Source organism: Elephas maximus, chromosome 3, assembly GCF_024166365.1.
Source record: "Elephas maximus indicus isolate mEleMax1 chromosome 3, mEleMax1 primary haplotype, whole genome shotgun sequence".
Lineage (NCBI taxonomy): Eukaryota > Metazoa > Chordata > Mammalia > Proboscidea > Elephantidae > Elephas > Elephas maximus.
Window position 1 is genome coordinate 76,728,400 of NC_064821.1, and position 18,132 is coordinate 76,746,531.

The 18,132-nt window shown below is 36.9% G+C and overlaps 2 protein-coding genes across 8 annotated transcripts in view; one reads left to right on the top strand and one right to left on the bottom strand.

Annotated features, from left to right (window-relative positions):
• Positions 1 to 7,063, top strand: part of ZMYM4 (zinc finger MYM-type containing 4) — a 168,709-nt gene extending 161,646 nt beyond the window's left edge. For all 6 annotated transcript variants that reach the window (XM_049878703.1, XM_049878705.1, XM_049878704.1 and 3 more), the window contains 4 exons: positions 2,265 to 2,376; positions 3,482 to 3,730; positions 5,735 to 5,864; positions 6,851 to 7,063. In XM_049878703.1, the coding sequence (XP_049734660.1) occupies positions 2,265 to 2,376; positions 3,482 to 3,730; positions 5,735 to 5,864; positions 6,851 to 7,058 (699 nt within the window). In that variant the 3' untranslated portion in view covers positions 7,059 to 7,063. The remainder of the gene's footprint in view (positions 1 to 2,264; positions 2,377 to 3,481; positions 3,731 to 5,734; positions 5,865 to 6,850) is intronic.
• Positions 1 to 18,132, bottom strand: part of KIAA0319L (KIAA0319 like) — a 150,796-nt gene that overhangs the window by 6,107 nt on the left and 126,557 nt on the right. The window contains exon 21 of one of the 2 annotated variants that reach the window (XM_049878723.1): positions 7,991 to 8,101. The exons of the other annotated variant lie outside the window; for it this stretch is intronic. Coding sequence (XP_049734680.1) covers positions 8,088 to 8,101 — 14 coding nt within the window. The 3' untranslated portion in view covers positions 7,991 to 8,087. Of the gene's footprint in view, positions 1 to 7,990; positions 8,102 to 18,132 lie in introns of those variants that run through there. 2 annotated transcript variants of the gene reach the window in all.

Genomic DNA, 18,132 nt, shown 5'->3' on the forward strand with positions numbered 1-18,132 from the left:
CAATTTTCCTAGATTCATACGCTGTACATTCCTTTTTGCTGTTATTAATTATTAATGGATGTTTGCATCTGTTTCTTCTCATTTTGAGTCATGCCACATCAGCACCTGAAGGTCCCAAAAGCTTAATTCTATCCATGTCATTAAGGTTGACTCTACTTTGAGGAGGCAACTCTTCCCTAGTCGTAATTTGAGTGCTTTCCAGCCTAAGAGGTTCATCTTCCGGCACTATATCAGACAGTGTTCCGTTGCCATTCATAAGGTTTTCACTGGCCATTTTTTTCAGAAGACCCTTCCTAGTCTGTCTTAGTCAAGAAGCTCCTCTGAATCCTGTCCACCATGGGTGACCCTGTTGGTATTTGAAGTACCATCATTATCACAGCCACAGGCAAGGCACCATAGTACGACAAAATGACAGATGAATGGTGGCGTTCATTGCTAGTGTGTAGACATACAAGTGATTTTTCATGTTGATCTTGTGTCCTGCAAGTTTGCTTAAGTAATTTATTAGCTCTAATAGCTTTTTTGTGGTGTCTTTGGGATTCTTTTAGATAATGTCATTTGAAATAGAGGCAGTTTTACTTGTTTGCCTATTTGGATGTGTTTTGTTTCTTCTTGTTGCCCGATCGCTCTGGCAAGAATTTTCAGTGCAATGTTGAATAGAAGTGGCAAGAGTGGGCATCCTTGTCTTGTTCCTGATCTAAGGGAGAAATTATATTCATTAATTTGTTTTAAAATAGGGGTTTTATGTGCATTCATATGTACCTAATGTGCATAAGTATATAAAATTCAGTTTTATTTATAAAGGGATTTTTTAAAAGGTTGAAATATCCCTGAATCTTAACCGTAGTTGCCTTTTTATAGTGAGTTTGAGTGTGTCATTATTTTTCTGTATTTTTAAACTTTTTCTATAATGAAGATATGATATTTTAAGTTGGGAAAATACTTCATTAAGAGAGGAAAAAGAATACCATTCAACAACAAAACTGCAATCTGGCAATAACCCAAAAACCGTTGCTGCCGAGTTGATTCTGACTCACATGACCCTAGAACACAGAGTAGAACTGCCCCATAGGGTTTCCAAGGAGCGCCTGGTGGATTTGAACTGCCTACTTTTTGGTTAGCAGCCATAGCTCTTAAGCACTGAGCCACCAGGGTTTCCAGTCTGGCAATAGGATCATAAACTGCCTTTGAAGAGGCACCATAAAAATGCACATTGAAGTGGTGTTTAATTTTTATTAGCTAGAATAAATGTGTTTTGGGTTTTTAGAATAAATGTAAATGGAAATAATTCCCCAAATCATACATTAATAGGAAAGCAGGAAAATAAGATAGACATGGATTAATAAGTTTAAAACACCAAATCTTTAGTGTGTAACTATATGCTGCTTTGTTTTGTTCTAAAATTGCTTATCTAAATTGATTTTATGCGATCTGCATCATCACTTTAACTGTACTTTACTCAAGCTGTTTCTTGTTTCGTATCCTATAATATGGTTATAATTAGCATATTTTAAAATCTTATAATTAGACTTAAACTTTCTGAGGGCTAGTGTGGGGGAACATGGAGTGGGCAGAAGTTGAGGGCTAGGCGAGAAGGCTCCAAATAAATAGCTTTTTAATTTGGATTTCTTCCAGTCATCTGACACTAGCTACCTATTGGGAAATGATCTTGTAACTAAACTAAAAAACGAGCAAATATTCATTAAGAGCAAATCTTGAGGTAGATGCTGTGAATCAGGAAAAATTTATTTGGGAAATAAGCATTAGAATCAATATTTAGTATATCAGTTTCGTGAACTTAAAGGGTACTTATTTATTGTAATTATTTTGTACCATCTCTGTTTTTAAAAGGAGAATAACAAACTACCTTTCAAGCTTAGTGGTCAAGATAATGTCAACGTGAAAGGGATCCTTTCACTTGAATCTTGGTATTTTAACATGTGTCCTTAAAATGGAAACCCTGGTGGTGTGGTGGTGTAGTGGTTAAGTGCTAAGCCAAGGGTCGGCAGTTGGAATCCACCAGGCGCTCCTTGGAAACTCTCTGGGGCAGTTCTACTCTGTCCTGTAGGGTCGCTATGAGTCGCAATCGACTCGACGGCACTGGGTTTGGTTTTTTTGGTTTTGTCCTTAAAATACTTAGAAGATTAACGTGGTTTATAAAAATACTGTAAGTGAAAAAATTAAGTGTGAGCTTTAGTCTTTAAAAAAAAAATAAACTTGTGTTTTCTTTGTATCAACATGTATGTATATTTTTTCTCTTATAGTACCTGTTTGAAAATGGTAGAATAGATAACATTTTTACTGAGCCCTATTCCAGATTTATGATTGAACTTACCAAACTCTTGAAAATATGGGAACCTACAATACTTCCTAATGGTAGGATGATTGTCTTTTCTTTTGATTGTTTTCAGTGATATACTTTGTTAAATTGCTTAAGTTTGTTATCTTTCTGTGAATTATTTTCCATTTCACCCAATTAATAACATAACTGGACTTTTGAGGATAGTCTTTGATTTACTATTGATTTTAGTGCATTTATAGATACTAAATGCTGGGAAAAAAATTTTTTCAGGTTAAATTTACTTTCTAGAAACCTTTTTGATCTGGTCATGTCAGTAAAGCTGCAACTCTGGACCAGTCCCCAACCTGCTGCTTATTCTTCCCTTAGACCACCTGCCAGCAGATCGGCACACCCAGCTGATTGTTAAGGGAGTTCAGCTCTCATCCTAGAATTGTTGTCAGACAGGCCCCTTAATCACTGCTGGTCACAGGCTCCTCAGCTGTGAATGGAGAGGCTGAAGCCCCTACATTTAAGGGGCTTCATGAGGAAGGTGCGGTTAAAGGTACATTATTGTAATTCGTCTGTAAAGCTTAGCTTTTTAAGATAAATCATCAGGAGATAATCACTCCTAAATAATACGAATTAAAAATATGGCAGGAGAGAAGAATCTTACCTTTTTTCTAAGACTGAACCACTTAACAGTAAGCTTAATGATCTCAACCAGGAGTTGGCAGAATGGTTTTTAGGTTTTTAAATGGTTGGAGAAAAAATCAAGAGACTAATGATATTTTATGACATAAAAATTGCTTGAAATTCATATTTCAGGGTCCATAAATAAAGTTTTATTGGCACACAGCCACATCCACTTGTTTATAAATTGTGTATGTCTCCTTTCACTCTACAGCAGCCAAGTTGTCCAGAGGCTTTATGGCTCACTATTTGACCCTTTACAGAAAAAGTTTGCTAGCCCCTGATCTAAAATAGCAGTCAGTTGAAACTGTTTTTAGGGAAATGATCACAATGTATACTTGGATAGAATCATCTGCCCTTTTCTTTTTGGTGCCGTATCTTTTTATCTGCATAATTAAGAGGAGGCCTCTTAGACTCATTCTTTCTCTTCACATCTTTAAGTTAAAGAGTTTCAGAAATTAGTCTTGTTAGCAAGAGCTAAGTGCTGTCCCCCTCCCCTTTTCTGTTCAGGATATATGTTCTCTCGCATTGAAGAAGAGCATTTGTGGGAGTGCAAACAGCTGGGTGCCTACTCACCAATCGTCCTCCTGAACACCCTCCTTTTCTTCAATACCAAATACTTTCAGCTAAAGAATGTTAGTGAGCACTTGAAGCTTTCCTTTGCCCATGTGATGAGACGGACCAGGACTCTGAAGTACAGCACCAAGATGACATATCTGAGGTTCTTCCCGCCTCTACAAAAGCACGAGTCAGACCCAGGTGTGATGTTCCTAAAATTTCTATTTGAAGTTTTATTACTGTTAAAATAGAGAGTTGTCACAGATGGGTAGTCATACATTTTCGACATGGAAGAGCTTAGCTTTATTTTAGCATTTAAATGTTTTTTTCTATTGTCAGGGCTAGGTTAAAGGCTTGCCTCAGAATGAAAGGAAATACTTTTATTGGCTTTTAAATTAGTCACTGAGTTAATTGGTCTAGGGTAGAGCCCAAATAATCTGTGTTTTAAAACTTCCCAGAGTATTTGAATATGCAGCCCAGCTTGAGAATCACTGGTTTAGAGGCACCAGATGGGTCAATTGCCAGTTAAAAGAAGCCTGCTTAGCTTTTAAATCTGTTGTTTCTAAATCTTATTTGGACCAGCACCTCTTTTTAGTTAACATTAATTATCAAATTCTGAAGGAACTTAAAAGCAGACTTAGATATATTGCTTAGAATAATAACATCAGTAGCGACAGTTTTATTAGAAAATTTATCATTTTGTATTATTCCAAAACAGCCTATTGAATAATATTTTGTTTTTAATGTTTAAAGAATTAATATTGGTAGTACGTTGTTGTTGTGTGCCATCGAGTCAATTCGAACTCACAGTTAACCTCTGTAAGAGTAGTTTCCAAAGCTGTAATCTTTGTGGGAGCAGATCACCAGGTCTTTTCTCCCACGGAGCTGCTGGTGGGTTCAGACCACAGACATTTTGGTTAGCAGCCATGCGCTTCACCACTGTGCCATCAGGTCCCTATTGTCAGAGCACATGCAGGGCTTCATGCAGGGTCAGTCAGTTATAAAAACAGAGTCATTAAGGACATGCCATATATCCTGACACTTAGCTTCCGGTCAGAACCTGTGAGTTCCTGTGTCTTGAAACTGTCTGCACATAGATAATTCTCCAAAGAGGAGCCCAATGCCTAAGGCAAAACGGCTTCAGCTAAGCTGCTTACTAGGCTTTTGTTTCACCTGAAGGTGACTCTAGGAAAAGCAGTTCCTTAAACGCTCAAGGTTCAAATGGACACCTAAGGGCAGATGGCCAGGGTGGATCACCCCAACTCCATGGACCCAAAAATCTGGAGTCCAGGAGAATTAAAACAGTTTATCATGTTCATATAAAGCCTACTTTTGCTCTTAATTGATGTTAATTGGACAAGGGAGAAGCAGTTTTCTGATTAAGTCCTTGACAAGATTGGTAATAAATTCAGCTTGTTTTTTGAATGAATAATCAGCAAGGTCTTTGTATTTAGGTAGCTGTAAAAGACTAGAGTGAATTTTGTTACTAATGGAGGAAGCTGGGGAAAGTTTTGTGCCACCTGTTAAGAATAGCAGAAAACCTTTTTCCTTGGGTTCTCAGGCTCATTGTTCTCTAGAAGCTTGAATGGAAAAGTAGAAAAGAGACAGTATGCTGTCCACACCTTCTGGCTCCTTTCTGATAACACCTGGCCTCTACAAAATTCTGGTCTTGAAAAAGAATTTGTTCTTTTCAAATGTCGTTTCCCAGCAAAGATACCATTTCTCATAATACTATGACAACTAAAAGAAATTTGAACAAACCCCATAGGCACTGGTGTCTGACAGTAGAAGTATTTTCCAGTAGAAAGATGGCTTCCATCTTCATCTGTACTATAGGAGGAAAGACAGTAGAGCCTTTTCTTCTTTATCTTGCTGTGCCTAATAAAGTCTATTAATAGAGTCAGCCTCAGAATTTAGACATATTCTCCAGCACCCTGCTTTGTGCCAGTGGTGCCCCTATTTTGGTGAGCCCAAAACCCACATAAATTTCATTAGGACAGGAACTTTGTTTTATTCACTGCTATAAACCCAGCACTTAGAATAATGTAAGTTATCACCATAGATGCTCAATAAATATTTGTTGACCGAGTGAGTAAATGAAAGAGAGGAGGGAGAGAATGACATTGAAGTTCTGACTCGTTGGGTGTCTTGAGACTTCAAGAAAAGACTTTTCTGATATACTCCTTTATTATTTCTTGTTTCAAGATAAACTAACTGTTGGCAAGAGGAAAAGAAATGAAGATGACGAGGTGCCAGTGGGTGTGGAGATGGCAGAGAATACTGATAACCCGCTAAGATGCCCAGTCAGGCTTTATGAGTTTTACCTGTCAAAATGGTAGGTAATCTTCCTCTGAGCTAGGCAAAGGCCATTTCAGAAAGTAGTTAACATATTTTGGATTTCAGATGCTTGAACATCAGAAAGGTAGCTGGCTTTTGACTTTAGACGAGAATTTACCTCTAATTTTATTATTTCCCCGTTCTTGTTTGCCTAGATTGTTGAACAAGAAATACATTGCCTCATCTTGATTTTTTTTTCCTGATAATCTCTTCAAAAGCAAGAATCACTGCCATTATTTGACCTCTCAACTGTTGCTCAGACTTTACTTGATATCTTTATTATTATTTAGAAAAGAAATTTAATGGAGAGGTTTTAATATTAAACCTATGGATAGAAAAGCAATTTATTTTTAAGGAATTGAAAACTTTCTGAGTGATCCTTTTCTTACAGAAACCTAATGATTTTAGAGTTTTAAGGTCCACACTGAAGCGTTTTTTTTCCCAAAGGAAATATAATAATGACCAGGTTTGCCCTCTGACAATATGTATTGAGTGCCCTTGGGATATTGGATACTGAGGATATGTGGTTCTCAGCCATAGTGTCATGTTAGTCGAATTTTTCATTACTCCTCATGATGTTTTTTAAGTATTAAAGTTTGCAAGGGATTTTAAACTGAATCCACCACCCGCTCCTCGGAAACCCTATGGGGCAGTTCTGCTCTGTCCTATAGGGTCGCTATGAGTTAGAATCAACTCGACAGCAGCAGGTTTGGTTTTGGTTTTTATATTAACATTATACTCACTCATTCCCAATCCAGTGTGTTTTCTTGAGTGTTTGAGAAAAGATAAAGAGTTACAGGTTATTCCTGGGAGGGAGGCGGGAGTGGGGATGCCTGTAAACCTGTTTATTCCTGTGGGTGTGTTGCTTATCTATTAAATAGTCATAGTGGGGAAAAGTTGAGAGCCGTTATGTTGAAGAATAGTTACGTATTTCGTATACTCTCTGATCCCCAATTTTCTTTTTTCTTTTTCCCTTGTGGGTAGTTCTGAAAGTGTGAAGCAAAGGAATGATGTGTTTTACCTTCAACCTGAGCGCTCCTGTGTCCCGAATAGCCCCATGTGGTATTCCACATTCCCGATAGACCCTGGGACCCTGGATACCATGTTAACACGTATTCTCATGGTGAGGGAGGTACATGAAGAACTTGCCAAAGCCAAATCCGAAGACTCTGATGTTGAATTATCAGATTAAAATGGAATTGAGGTTCCTATTTTCATACAGATTGGTATGCACCAAACTGTGAATGCATCCAGCCGTTGGAAAACGATGTATAAGCCCAGGTCCTCTTGACTTGATCATAAGATAATAGAAAACAGACGACTTGTGAACCACAGTGTGGATGTACAAATGAAAACTGAAGGGAAGAATATAAACTGAGAAATTTTGTTCTTTGGCAGTGATAGAGTTCTTAGACATCTTCTGAATGACTAACCAATTTCTCTGAGTGGTGCATAATCCTATTTTGTTTGGGAATAACAAATTGTGGAATATTTTTAAGGAAACTTGTTGTATAAAACTCTACCATAGTAACCTTAGACCTTAGAGAGGTAGCTTTGGAGTAAAATCTTGGCTACAATAGACTACTTGGGCAAGCCCTCCATAAGAGTCAGGGGAGAAATCAGTACAGAGCTAAGAGTGACATCACATGAGAACTGTGGGACCCAGACTTGAAGACCCAATAAAAATACTCAACTTTTTTTTAAAAGATAGAGAGTGAAGTGGTCTTGATTTTGATTTTCACTGCCAAGCCCATTATGTGAAGGATAAAAGCCTCTGGTGCTTTTGTCACAGGCCCCTCACATCAGGGAAAAAGGCCTTCACTGCTGTTAACACAGTAATGTATCCCTTTCACTTTTTGGGTCTAACCTTCTCACTGTGGGTCTGGATATGGGTAAATTAAGGTAAAGGGAATAAAACTTTGCAAACTAATTATGCACACAAAAAATCTGTGGAACTCGATAGACCCAAAGTGTTTTGAGATGTTTGTAGAAAACCCACTAAAATGCCCATTTCTTTGGGTATCAGCCTTTATTGCTGTTGTCTCATAGCATGAGCTGTGGTACACAGAAATGGGGGTTCTCCTTTTGTTTTCCTTTTTTTCCCCAGTGGCAGCTTTTCTCCCATTACCTTACCTTCCTTTTTCCCAAATAATTCCTCTTATTTGTCTTTTGCACCAGTTTCTGGAGGCCCTTGTCATCTCAAACAGAAAAATCTCTCTCTTTACTCTGGCGAACCTGTGGGTGATTCCACAAAGACACAGTATTACTGAACTCTTCAGAATTATGGTAGAAAAGGTCCTGGTATGTTTCTATATAAAGCATTTGGAAGATGACCTTGTTGCCCTAACAAACTTGAAAAGATAGGGATTCTAGGGTTGGGATACAAAGACATTGACTGTCTTACATATCCACAAGCAGGTCTTCTTCTAGCATTATTCCAAACTCTAGCTGTTTTTTTAGTACTCTTTGAGAGTTGCAGGTCCTAGGCTGTTTGGCAAATGAATTTGTGTCCCTCATCTCTAGTCTCAGTTTCTTCCTCACAAAATTTTGAAACAAAATTTTATGATGCTGGCCAATCACAGAACTTCTTTAAAAAAAAAAAAAAAATTTATGATGCTGGCCAATCACAGAACTTCTTTAGCTGGTGTTAATTTGACTCCATGATAGAAGTAAGCAAAGTCCAAAAAATCTCTTAGAAATTTTAACCTTGAAAGACTTGTCAGTATTTCCCATTTGTCAGGTGGGGGTTACAGGCGTATTTTTTTTTAAACAAATAAGTGAGTCATTAACTACAACAAAAATTAAAAGGTAGGCCTTTGGGCATTGTGTACTTGATGGTTCTGTCCGTCTGCTTGTAACATTTCATTTTTGTTACCAAGAACTGTGTAAAAGAAGTAAACCTGCCCCAATTCTGTATGATTCCTTCAATCTGTGTTTGTCATTTCTGACTGGAAAACTTCCTTAGTTCCAGACCTTGTTTGATACGGAGGAAAAACAACTCAATTGTCTGAGAAGTCTGCCAATAAACTATCCAGAAACATCAGGTGTAATAGTCCCCACTTATACGAATTTTATGGTTTGTATAAACACTAACATTTTTCCCCCTGTAGTTGTATGAAAAGCAAATATTGTTAGCATAGTAGATAAATTGTTATAAAAATATCAGAAAGAAGAAAAAATCTGTATCTTTTAACTGAGAACAACCAAATACCCAGATAAATGACTGTATTGGGATTTCAGTTGCATGCTAGTCCACAGAGTTGCCCAAAACCCTAAATTAATTCGTAAAAGAAAATATTAATTATTGGTCATTCCTCATAAGTGTAGCGGTTGATAATGTGTGTCAGATTATTTGCTTTTTTTACTTTATTAAAACTGTGTAAAATTACATTTTTTTTTTCCTCAGGGGAGAAAAAACAAGAGAGAAACATCTAAATCATCTTTTCTGTTCTTTTTGGTTTTTTAACTGCTTTTGGGTTTTCCCCTTGCAGAAACCACAGAAATGTTCCCTTAGAATAAAATAGTATATTTGTATTTGATGGGTGAGTTATTCCTTTCCTTTATGTCTTGAAAGAATTTTAAATACTTTTTCTGTTTGACCCTATTGATACGACCCTACAGATAGTAAAATTACAAAGAAAGCAGTTTTCAAAAAAGTTATTTGGCCTTTACTCTAGTAAAATTTAGTCTAGTAAATATTGTTTCATTGCAAAGTCTTGTAGTTGTTGCCTTTTGTCCATCAAAAGGTTTGTTCCTGTATTTAGTTTATTAATTATATTCAAAGCCCTAAAAGATATCATGCATATCTTTAGTTTCAGGCAGACTTTTGTCATATTTACAAAGCTCGCATCAGTTCAACTTTAACAGTTTTGAAATTGTGAGACTCCAATAAAGAATCTGCCCATTTTTAAGAGTAAATACCTATTTAAATTGGGAATGTAAGACTAAATGGCCTTTTCCTTACACGCTATAGCTGTCTTGGTATTGTGCAGATACACTTTCAAATCCTATATAGACTGTTTGTCTCTGCCTGCCCTGTGATATTCCTAATTTTTCAGAGCAGTTTTCCAATAAATGAATCCCAATTTTCTATTATAAAGTTAGAATTTAATTTTCATTGTGAATAAAAAGATCCTCTACGGCATTGAATTGAAAATCAAACAAGCAATAATAATGCCAATTCCTCTATACTAGTACTTGGGCATCATCATCACAGTTTATTATCACTGTTGGAAAAATAATAATTGAGAGGCATTGTTACATATTGGGAAAACCATCGGCTTTGGAGCCTTTTTCTATTTACTAGTTGTGAAACTTTAGGTAAATTACTTAACCTCAGTTTTCGTATCTATAAAGTAGGCATAGTAACTCCCTTATAAGTTGTTGTGCCTGGCATATGGTAGGCTTTCAAATGTCAGTTATTTTTCTTATATGCAGACTACCTGGCATGTAGTAAAATTTTAAATAAATGTTAATTCCCCTACTATAATCTGAATTTCCACTAAATTCAGTGCTTCAGATTCTGCATAATACCCTACATGATCAATTCTGCATATTTGAATCAAATATTTAGAATGTCTAAAAATACTACATGGTAATAAATCATGTTCTTTATACATATGTGCTTACATGCTTATCAGTAGTGATCAACATCACAGATTCCCTCATTGTACTTCACAACATTGAAAAAGAAATACATGGTATAGATAAAGAAAACATTTGGTAAAGTTTTTTTTTTTTTTTTGAGAAAAACGCTCTTAGCAATTTACAGAACTTGCTTGGTAATGGTTATATGCCATCACTTTGAGATTGGAAACAAGACAATTGTACAATATTCACTCTCCCTACTACTTCCTTTAGGGATCAGAAACCCCAAGGTCTAGCTAGGTGTGTGGCTGCTTTAATAAGAAATTCTATTTTCCAGGCTCTCTTGTAACTAGATGTGAACATGTGACTAAATTTTGATCAACTGAGATGGAAACAGAAGTGAGTTTACAACTACAAGCCACATCTTTAAAAGGAAAATGCTTACCCACTTTATAAGTTTTCCTTTTCTTCTGAGCTATAATGTGAATGTGGTCATGACAAATCAGTTTTGTTTGTGTGAGAAAGAGCAACAAACCAGGAGATGAAAGCACAGTAACCTTACGGGGCAGAGCCACCTATCTGCTGGACTGCCTACCAGCCCAGACCTTCATGTAAGGAAGAAAGAGCCTTCCGTCTTACTGAAGCAATTGTCACTTAGTTAAAACTTACCTTCAGATATTTAGGAACACCTATATACAAAAACCAAGAGAATCAACACGGTATTAAATAAGTTCAATCAAGGATGCTAGACACAAAATAAGTTTATAAAAATTGCTAGCATTTTTCTACAAGAACAATAACTAGATAACATAAAAGGAAAAGAACCTACTCACAATAGCAAGAAAAATTATAAAATATTTAGCAGTTAAGTAATGTGCAAGACCCTTAAGTTTATTTTAGTACATGATGTTGGCAAACTGGCTTATTACATGGAGAAAAAGGAAACAGGATCCCTATCTAGCATCATGTCCAGAGTCGGACTATAGGTAGATGAAAGGTCTACATGTGAAAGGCAAAATTGCGAAATTAGTAGAAAATGTAAGAGATTATTGTGTCTAGGGGAGGGGAAGAGCTTTTTAAATATCCAAAGCACAAACCATATAGGGGAAAAAAAGATGAACTTTATTACATAAGGTAAAGGATTTCTGTTCAATAAAAGATAAACAAATGACAGACTCAGAGAAGATACTTGAAATGTTTAAAATCAACAAAGGATTTAAACAGTAAAACCTACAAAAACCAGAACCTGTGTATGGTGGAAATCTGTCAGAGAAGGAAAACGCAAATACCTTCCAGTAATAGAGAAGAGTGGTAAGACTACACCCTGTCAAAGGCAGCAACTTGTGAGACCTGGAAAAACAAAGTCCAGTTGAGTTCCGGCTCTCGCAGTTTTCACGGTATTTGAATATACAAAAAACTGTGGAATCATAAAACTGAACAAAGGATAATGAAAAGTAGTTCATAGAAGGGAAGCCCAAAAGGGTAATAAGTATGTAAAAAGATCCTCAATCTCATGACAGTCAAGATTTTTTTAAAGAAGCTATCACTACACGTTTAAGACGATACTAAGTGTTGGTGGAGATATAGGGATATAAAAAAACCTTACATTTTGCAAGAATGAATGTAGACTGGTGTAGCCATTCTGGAGAGCAATCATAACCATTATCAAGTTAATGAAATTTGACACTTTACTAAGAGGACCCCCTTATGATCAAATACCATTTTCTTTAATCATACCACTTTTATCTTTATTCATTTAGAGAACTACATTGATGGATTTTTCTGATGTTGAACCATCCTTGCATTCCTGTGATTAAACCGTGATAGATCATGATGTATTTTTTTATGTATAATAATGGATTATATACATATAAAACCTATCAAGGATGTTCCTTTTTATTCCTAGTTTCCTATGAGTTAATTACAAGTGAGGAGCTGATCAAATGATTTTTTTGCATCTATTTTTTATTTGATAGTCATGTTATTTTTCTGCCTTTATTAATGTTATGAAGCACATTATTAGGTTTTCTAATGTTGAACTTTTTTTGCATCCTTTTGATAATCTTTAAAAATATATACTATTAGATTTGGCTAGCTAATATTTCATTTTTTTTGTCCCCCCTAGAACTCTCCTTACCTGGTTTTGGAATCACTGTTTCACCAGTCTCAAAAAGTACAGAGCAGGTTTTACTCCTTTTCCATTTTGCAAAACAACTTACATAAAATCTGTTTTTGAACGTGTCAAACTAAAAGTTTTAATTCTGGGTTTTTTTCTTTTTATCCTTTTGAGGGAAACTCTTTGCCATTGTAATTTATTTGGTCCACATTGTTCTACTTACGCTGTTGACGTTTTGCCAATTTCGATATTTTATATTTCTCTGCAAGTTTCTTGATTTCATCTGCATTTTGAAATTTATTAGTATATAGTTGATAATTATTTCCTTTTTTCATTCCATATTTTATTTTGCTTATTTACATCTCTTTTCCTGATCATTGCCATCTATCTTACTGTCATCTTTTCAAAGAACCAGCATTTGGTTTTCTCAGTCTTACTATTTTTGTTCTTAATTTATTTCTGACTTTACCGTTATCTTTTTTCTCTTGGGGATTTTCCTGTTGCTCATTCTTTTAAATTACTGAATCAAATGATTTACTGAAAATGATTTCTTGAAATTGAAAAATGATTCCAAATCTATAGGTTTTCCTTCCAAGTATTACACGAGATGTGTTCCCAGATTCAGACATAATGATACACTTATCATCTGTCTATTCTTGGTGTTTTCTTTTTTGATCCAAGGGTTGTCCATCCTCTCTTCCCTGCCTGCAGTTTGTGAGTTTTCAGGCTGTGTGTGAGGTGTACAAAGATACTAACATTTCCTAGGTTCATTGTTCCTCTTACCTGTATATAACCTTCTACCTTTTCTCTTTTTTGCATTGAATTCTCATCTATCAAATTATATACATATTGATTCCCCAGCCTTCTCTTGATTAATATTTGCCTGCTATGTTTTTCCCATTGTTTTTACTGAGAGCCTTTTAATTTATTTAAATTTGTTTATATCAGCATGGACTCAGGGAATTCTATTTTATGCATTGGGTTGTAATCTTATATTCTCATTATGTGTTTGTATATATATATGTTTTCATTGTATCTTCTGATAGTTCAGTTGTCCTAGATTTGACCAATGGAAGCCTCTTCTAGCAGGTTCCTATGCCTTTTGACATGTCGCTGTCATTTTTTGAACACTTACGTATTTTCCCTGCCCCAGCCTTGGAGTCACTGTAGCTCCATGGAGCCTTGGTGCCTTTTAGCACTTGGTGTGCACATTGCTACTAAGGTAAAATTATTTCTAGTCCCTCTCAGTGGACAGAGCTGTAAATACACACACACATATGACCGTGTACATCTATACATTGTATGTATATATGTTATATATGTACTTTTTTTTAACCTACGAGTTCATAGGTTTAAATGTGTCTAAGTTTGTCATATTGTGGCAGCTTGCATGTTGCTGTGATGCTGGAAGCAATGCCACGGATATTCAGATACCAACACGGTCACCCATGGTGGACAGGTTTCAGCAGAACTTCCAGCCTAAGACTAGGAAGAAGGACCCAGCAGTCTACTTCTGAAAAAAATTAGCCAGTGAAAACTGTATGAGTAATACCAGAACATTGTCTGATACAGTGTCGGAAGATGAGCCCCCCAGCTTGGAAGACACTCAAAAGATGACTGAGGAAGAGCTGCCAGCTCAAAGTAGAGTTGACCTTAATGACGTGGATGAAGTCAAGCTTTCAGGACCTTCATTAGCTGATGTGGCACGACTCAAAATAAGAAACGGCTGCAAACAGCCATTAATAATCAGAACGTGGAACGTACAAAGTATGGATCTAAGAAAATTGGAAATGATCCAAAATGAAATGGAACGCATAAACACCGATATCCTAGTCATTAATGAGCTGAAATGGAATGGTATTGGCCGTTTTGAACTGGATAGTCATATGGTGTACTACGCTAGGAATGACAGTTTGAAAGGGAATGGCGTTGCATTCATCATCAAAAAGAACATTTCAAGATCTATTCTGAAGTACAATGCTGTCAGTGATAGGGTAATATCCATACGTCTGCAAAGACCAGTTAATGTGATTATTACTCAAATGTACTAACCAACCACTGAAGCCACAGATGAAGAAATTGAAGATTTTTACCAACTTCTGCAGGCTAAAATTGATAGGACATGCAATTGGTATGCATTCATAATTACTGGTGATTGGAATGCATAAGTTGTAAACGAAGAAGGATCGGTAGTTGGAAAATATGGCCTTGGTGATAGAAACGATGCTGGAGATTGCATGATAGAATTTGGCAAGACCAATGACTTCTTCATTGCAAATACCTTTTTTCAACAACATAAATGGCGACCATACACGTGACCCTCACCAGATGGAATACACAGGGATCAAATCATGGAAAGAGACAATGGGAAAGCTCAATATCATCAGTACAGAATAAGACAAGGGGCCGACAGTGGAATAGATCATCAGTTACTTATATGCAAGTTCAAGTTCAAACTGAAGAAAATCAGAACAAGTCACCAAGAGCTAAACTACAACCTGGAGTATATCCCACTTGGATTTAGAGAGCACCTCAAGAATAGATAAAACGTGTTGAACACTGATGACCAAAGACCAGACAAGTTGTGGAATAACAACAAGGACATCATACATGAAGAAAGCAAGAGGTCATTAAATAGACAAGACAGAAAGAAAAGACCAAAATGGATGTCAGAAGAGACTCTGAAACTTGCTCTTGAACGTCAAATACCTAAAGCAAAAGTAAGAAATGATGAAGTAAAAGAAATGAAGAGAAGATTTCAAAGGGCAGCTTGAGAAGACAAAGTATTACAATGACATGCAAAGAGCTGGAGATAGAAAACCAAAAGGGAAGAACACACTCAACATTTCTCAAGCTGAAAGAACTGAAGAAAAAACTCAAGCCTCAAGTTGCAATAGTGAATGATTCCATAGGAAAAATACTAAATGACACAAGAAGCATCAAAACCAGATGGAAGGAATACACAGAGTCATCATACCAAATAGACTTGGTCCACATTAAGCCATTTCAAGAGGTAGCATAGGGTCAGGAACCGATGGTACTGAAGGAAGAAGTCCAAACTGCACTGAAGGCATTAGCAAAAACAAGGCTGCAGGAATCGACAGAATATCAATTGAGATGTTTCAACAAATGGATGCAGGGCTGGAAGTGCTCACTCGTCTACACCAAGAAATTTGGAAGACAGCTACCTGGGCAACTGACTAGAAGAGATCCATATTTATGCCTATTCCCAAGAAAGGTGATCCAATTGAACATGGAAATCATCGAACAGTATTGTTAATATCACATGCTTGTAAAATTTTGCTGAAGATCGTTCAGAAGTCGCTACACCAGTATATAGATGGGGAACTGCCAGAAATTCAGGCCGGTTTCAGAAGAGGACGTGGGAACCAGGGATATCATTACTGATGTCAGATGAATCCTGGCTGAAAGCAGAGAATACCAAAAGGATGTTTACTTGTGTTTTATTGACTATGCTAAGGCATTTGACTTGTGGATCATAACAAACTATGGATAACATTGCGAAGAATGGGAGTTCCAGAACACTTAATTGTGCTTATGAGGAACCTGTAGATAGATCAAGAGGCAGTTGTTTGGACAGAACAAGGGGATACTGGGTGGTTTAAAGTCAAGGAAGGTGTGTGTCAGGGTTGTATCCTTTCATCATACCTATTCAATCTGTATGCTGAACAAATAGTCCGAGAAGCAGGTCTATATGAAGAACAGGGCATAAGGATTGGAGGAAAGCTCATTAACTACGTGTGTTATGCCGGTGACACAAGTGAAGAGGACTTAAAGCACTTATGATGAAGATCAAAGACCACAGCCTTCAGTATGGATTACACCTCAACATAAAATAGAAATCTCACAACTGGACCAATAAGCAACTTCATGATAAATGGAGAAAAAGGTTGAAGTTGTCAAGGATTTCATTTTACTTGGATCCACAATCAACAGCCATGGAAGCAACAGTCAAATCAAAAGACCCATTGGCTGGGCAAATCTGCGAAATATCTCTTTAAAGTGTTGAAAGGCAAAGATGTCACCTTGAAGACTAAGGTGCACCTGACCCAAGCCATGGAATTTTCGATCATCTCATATGCATGTGAAAGCTGGACAATGAATAAGAAAGACCAAAGAATTGATGCCTTTGAATTATGGTGTTGGCAAGGAATATTGGATATGCCATTGACTATCAGAAGAACGAACAAATCTGTCTTGGAATAAGTACAGCCAGAATGCTCCTTAGAAGTAAGCTTTGCCTCACGTACTTTGGGCATGTGATCAGGAGGGATCAGTCCCTGGAGAAGGACATCATACTTGGTAAAGTAGAGGGTCAGTGAAAAAGAGGAAGACCCTCAATGAGATGGCTTGACAGACACAATGGCTGCAACAATGAGCTCAAGTATAGCAAAGATTGTGAGGATGATGCAGGACTGGGCAGTGTTATGTTCTGTGGTACATAGGGTCACTATGAGTTGGAACCAACTCAGCAGCACCTAAGAGCAATACATGTACTCATTTTCTGAATCAGTTAACTTATTTGCACAACAGAATCAGTCTCCCATCCTTTTCGGTCACCACTGTCCTGCTTGCTCTGATACTGGGCCCACCTCATCATGGCACCCCTCACCACTGCACTTCCATGGGCCCTGCTTCCTCTAACACCAGTGTTGCCATGCAGGGAGGGGACATGAAGAGGGAAGGCAGGGGTGAGAGTCTGCTGTTAAGATGTTTACATTCATCTTAGTTATTGCTATTAGTACTTATTTCTGCTGTTACTTCATAATTTCTACTTACTGTACTTTTTTCCCCCTTGCTTTTCATTGCCTGTTTTTTGATGATGATGTTCAGTGCCATCAAGTCAGTTCTGACCCATAGGGACCCTTTGTACCACAGAATGAAACACGGCCCGGTCCAGCACCATGCTCAAAATCGTTGTTATGCTTGAGCCCACTGTGGCAGCCACTATGTCAGTCCATCTCATTGAGGGTTTTCCTCTTTTCCACTGACCCTATACTTTACCAAGCATGATGTCCTTCTCCAGGGACTGATCCCTCCTGACATTATGTCCAAAGTATGTAGGATGCAGTCTCACCATCCTTGCTTCTAAGGAGCATTCTGGTTGTACAGAATGCTTGCCTGTTTAAAAATAATATACTTTTATTTTTATTGATGTTACTTTTAATACTTACCATGTTTGTTTACCGCTATTGGTTTCTTAAACTTATCATCTAAAGCTTCCTATTAAGACAAAACTTTGTTACACTCTTATGTCCCTTTAGGTGGTGCCCACCACTTACCATGCTGATAGCTTTTAGAACTTTGGTCCTGGATTGTTAATATACTTCAAATTTTGTTTCTTCATTTTTCTTTGGCTCTAGCTGTTTTAGACTACAAACTGGGCCATAGTATTTGCTCACTCTTACTTCCTGTATCTCTTCCCATGTCTAAATTCATTTATTTGACTACTTCCTCCAAGAATATTCTCAAAATGAATCTTTTGTGAAAACCTTGTGAAGCCTTGTATTCCTGAAAATATTTTTTTATTATACTGTCATGT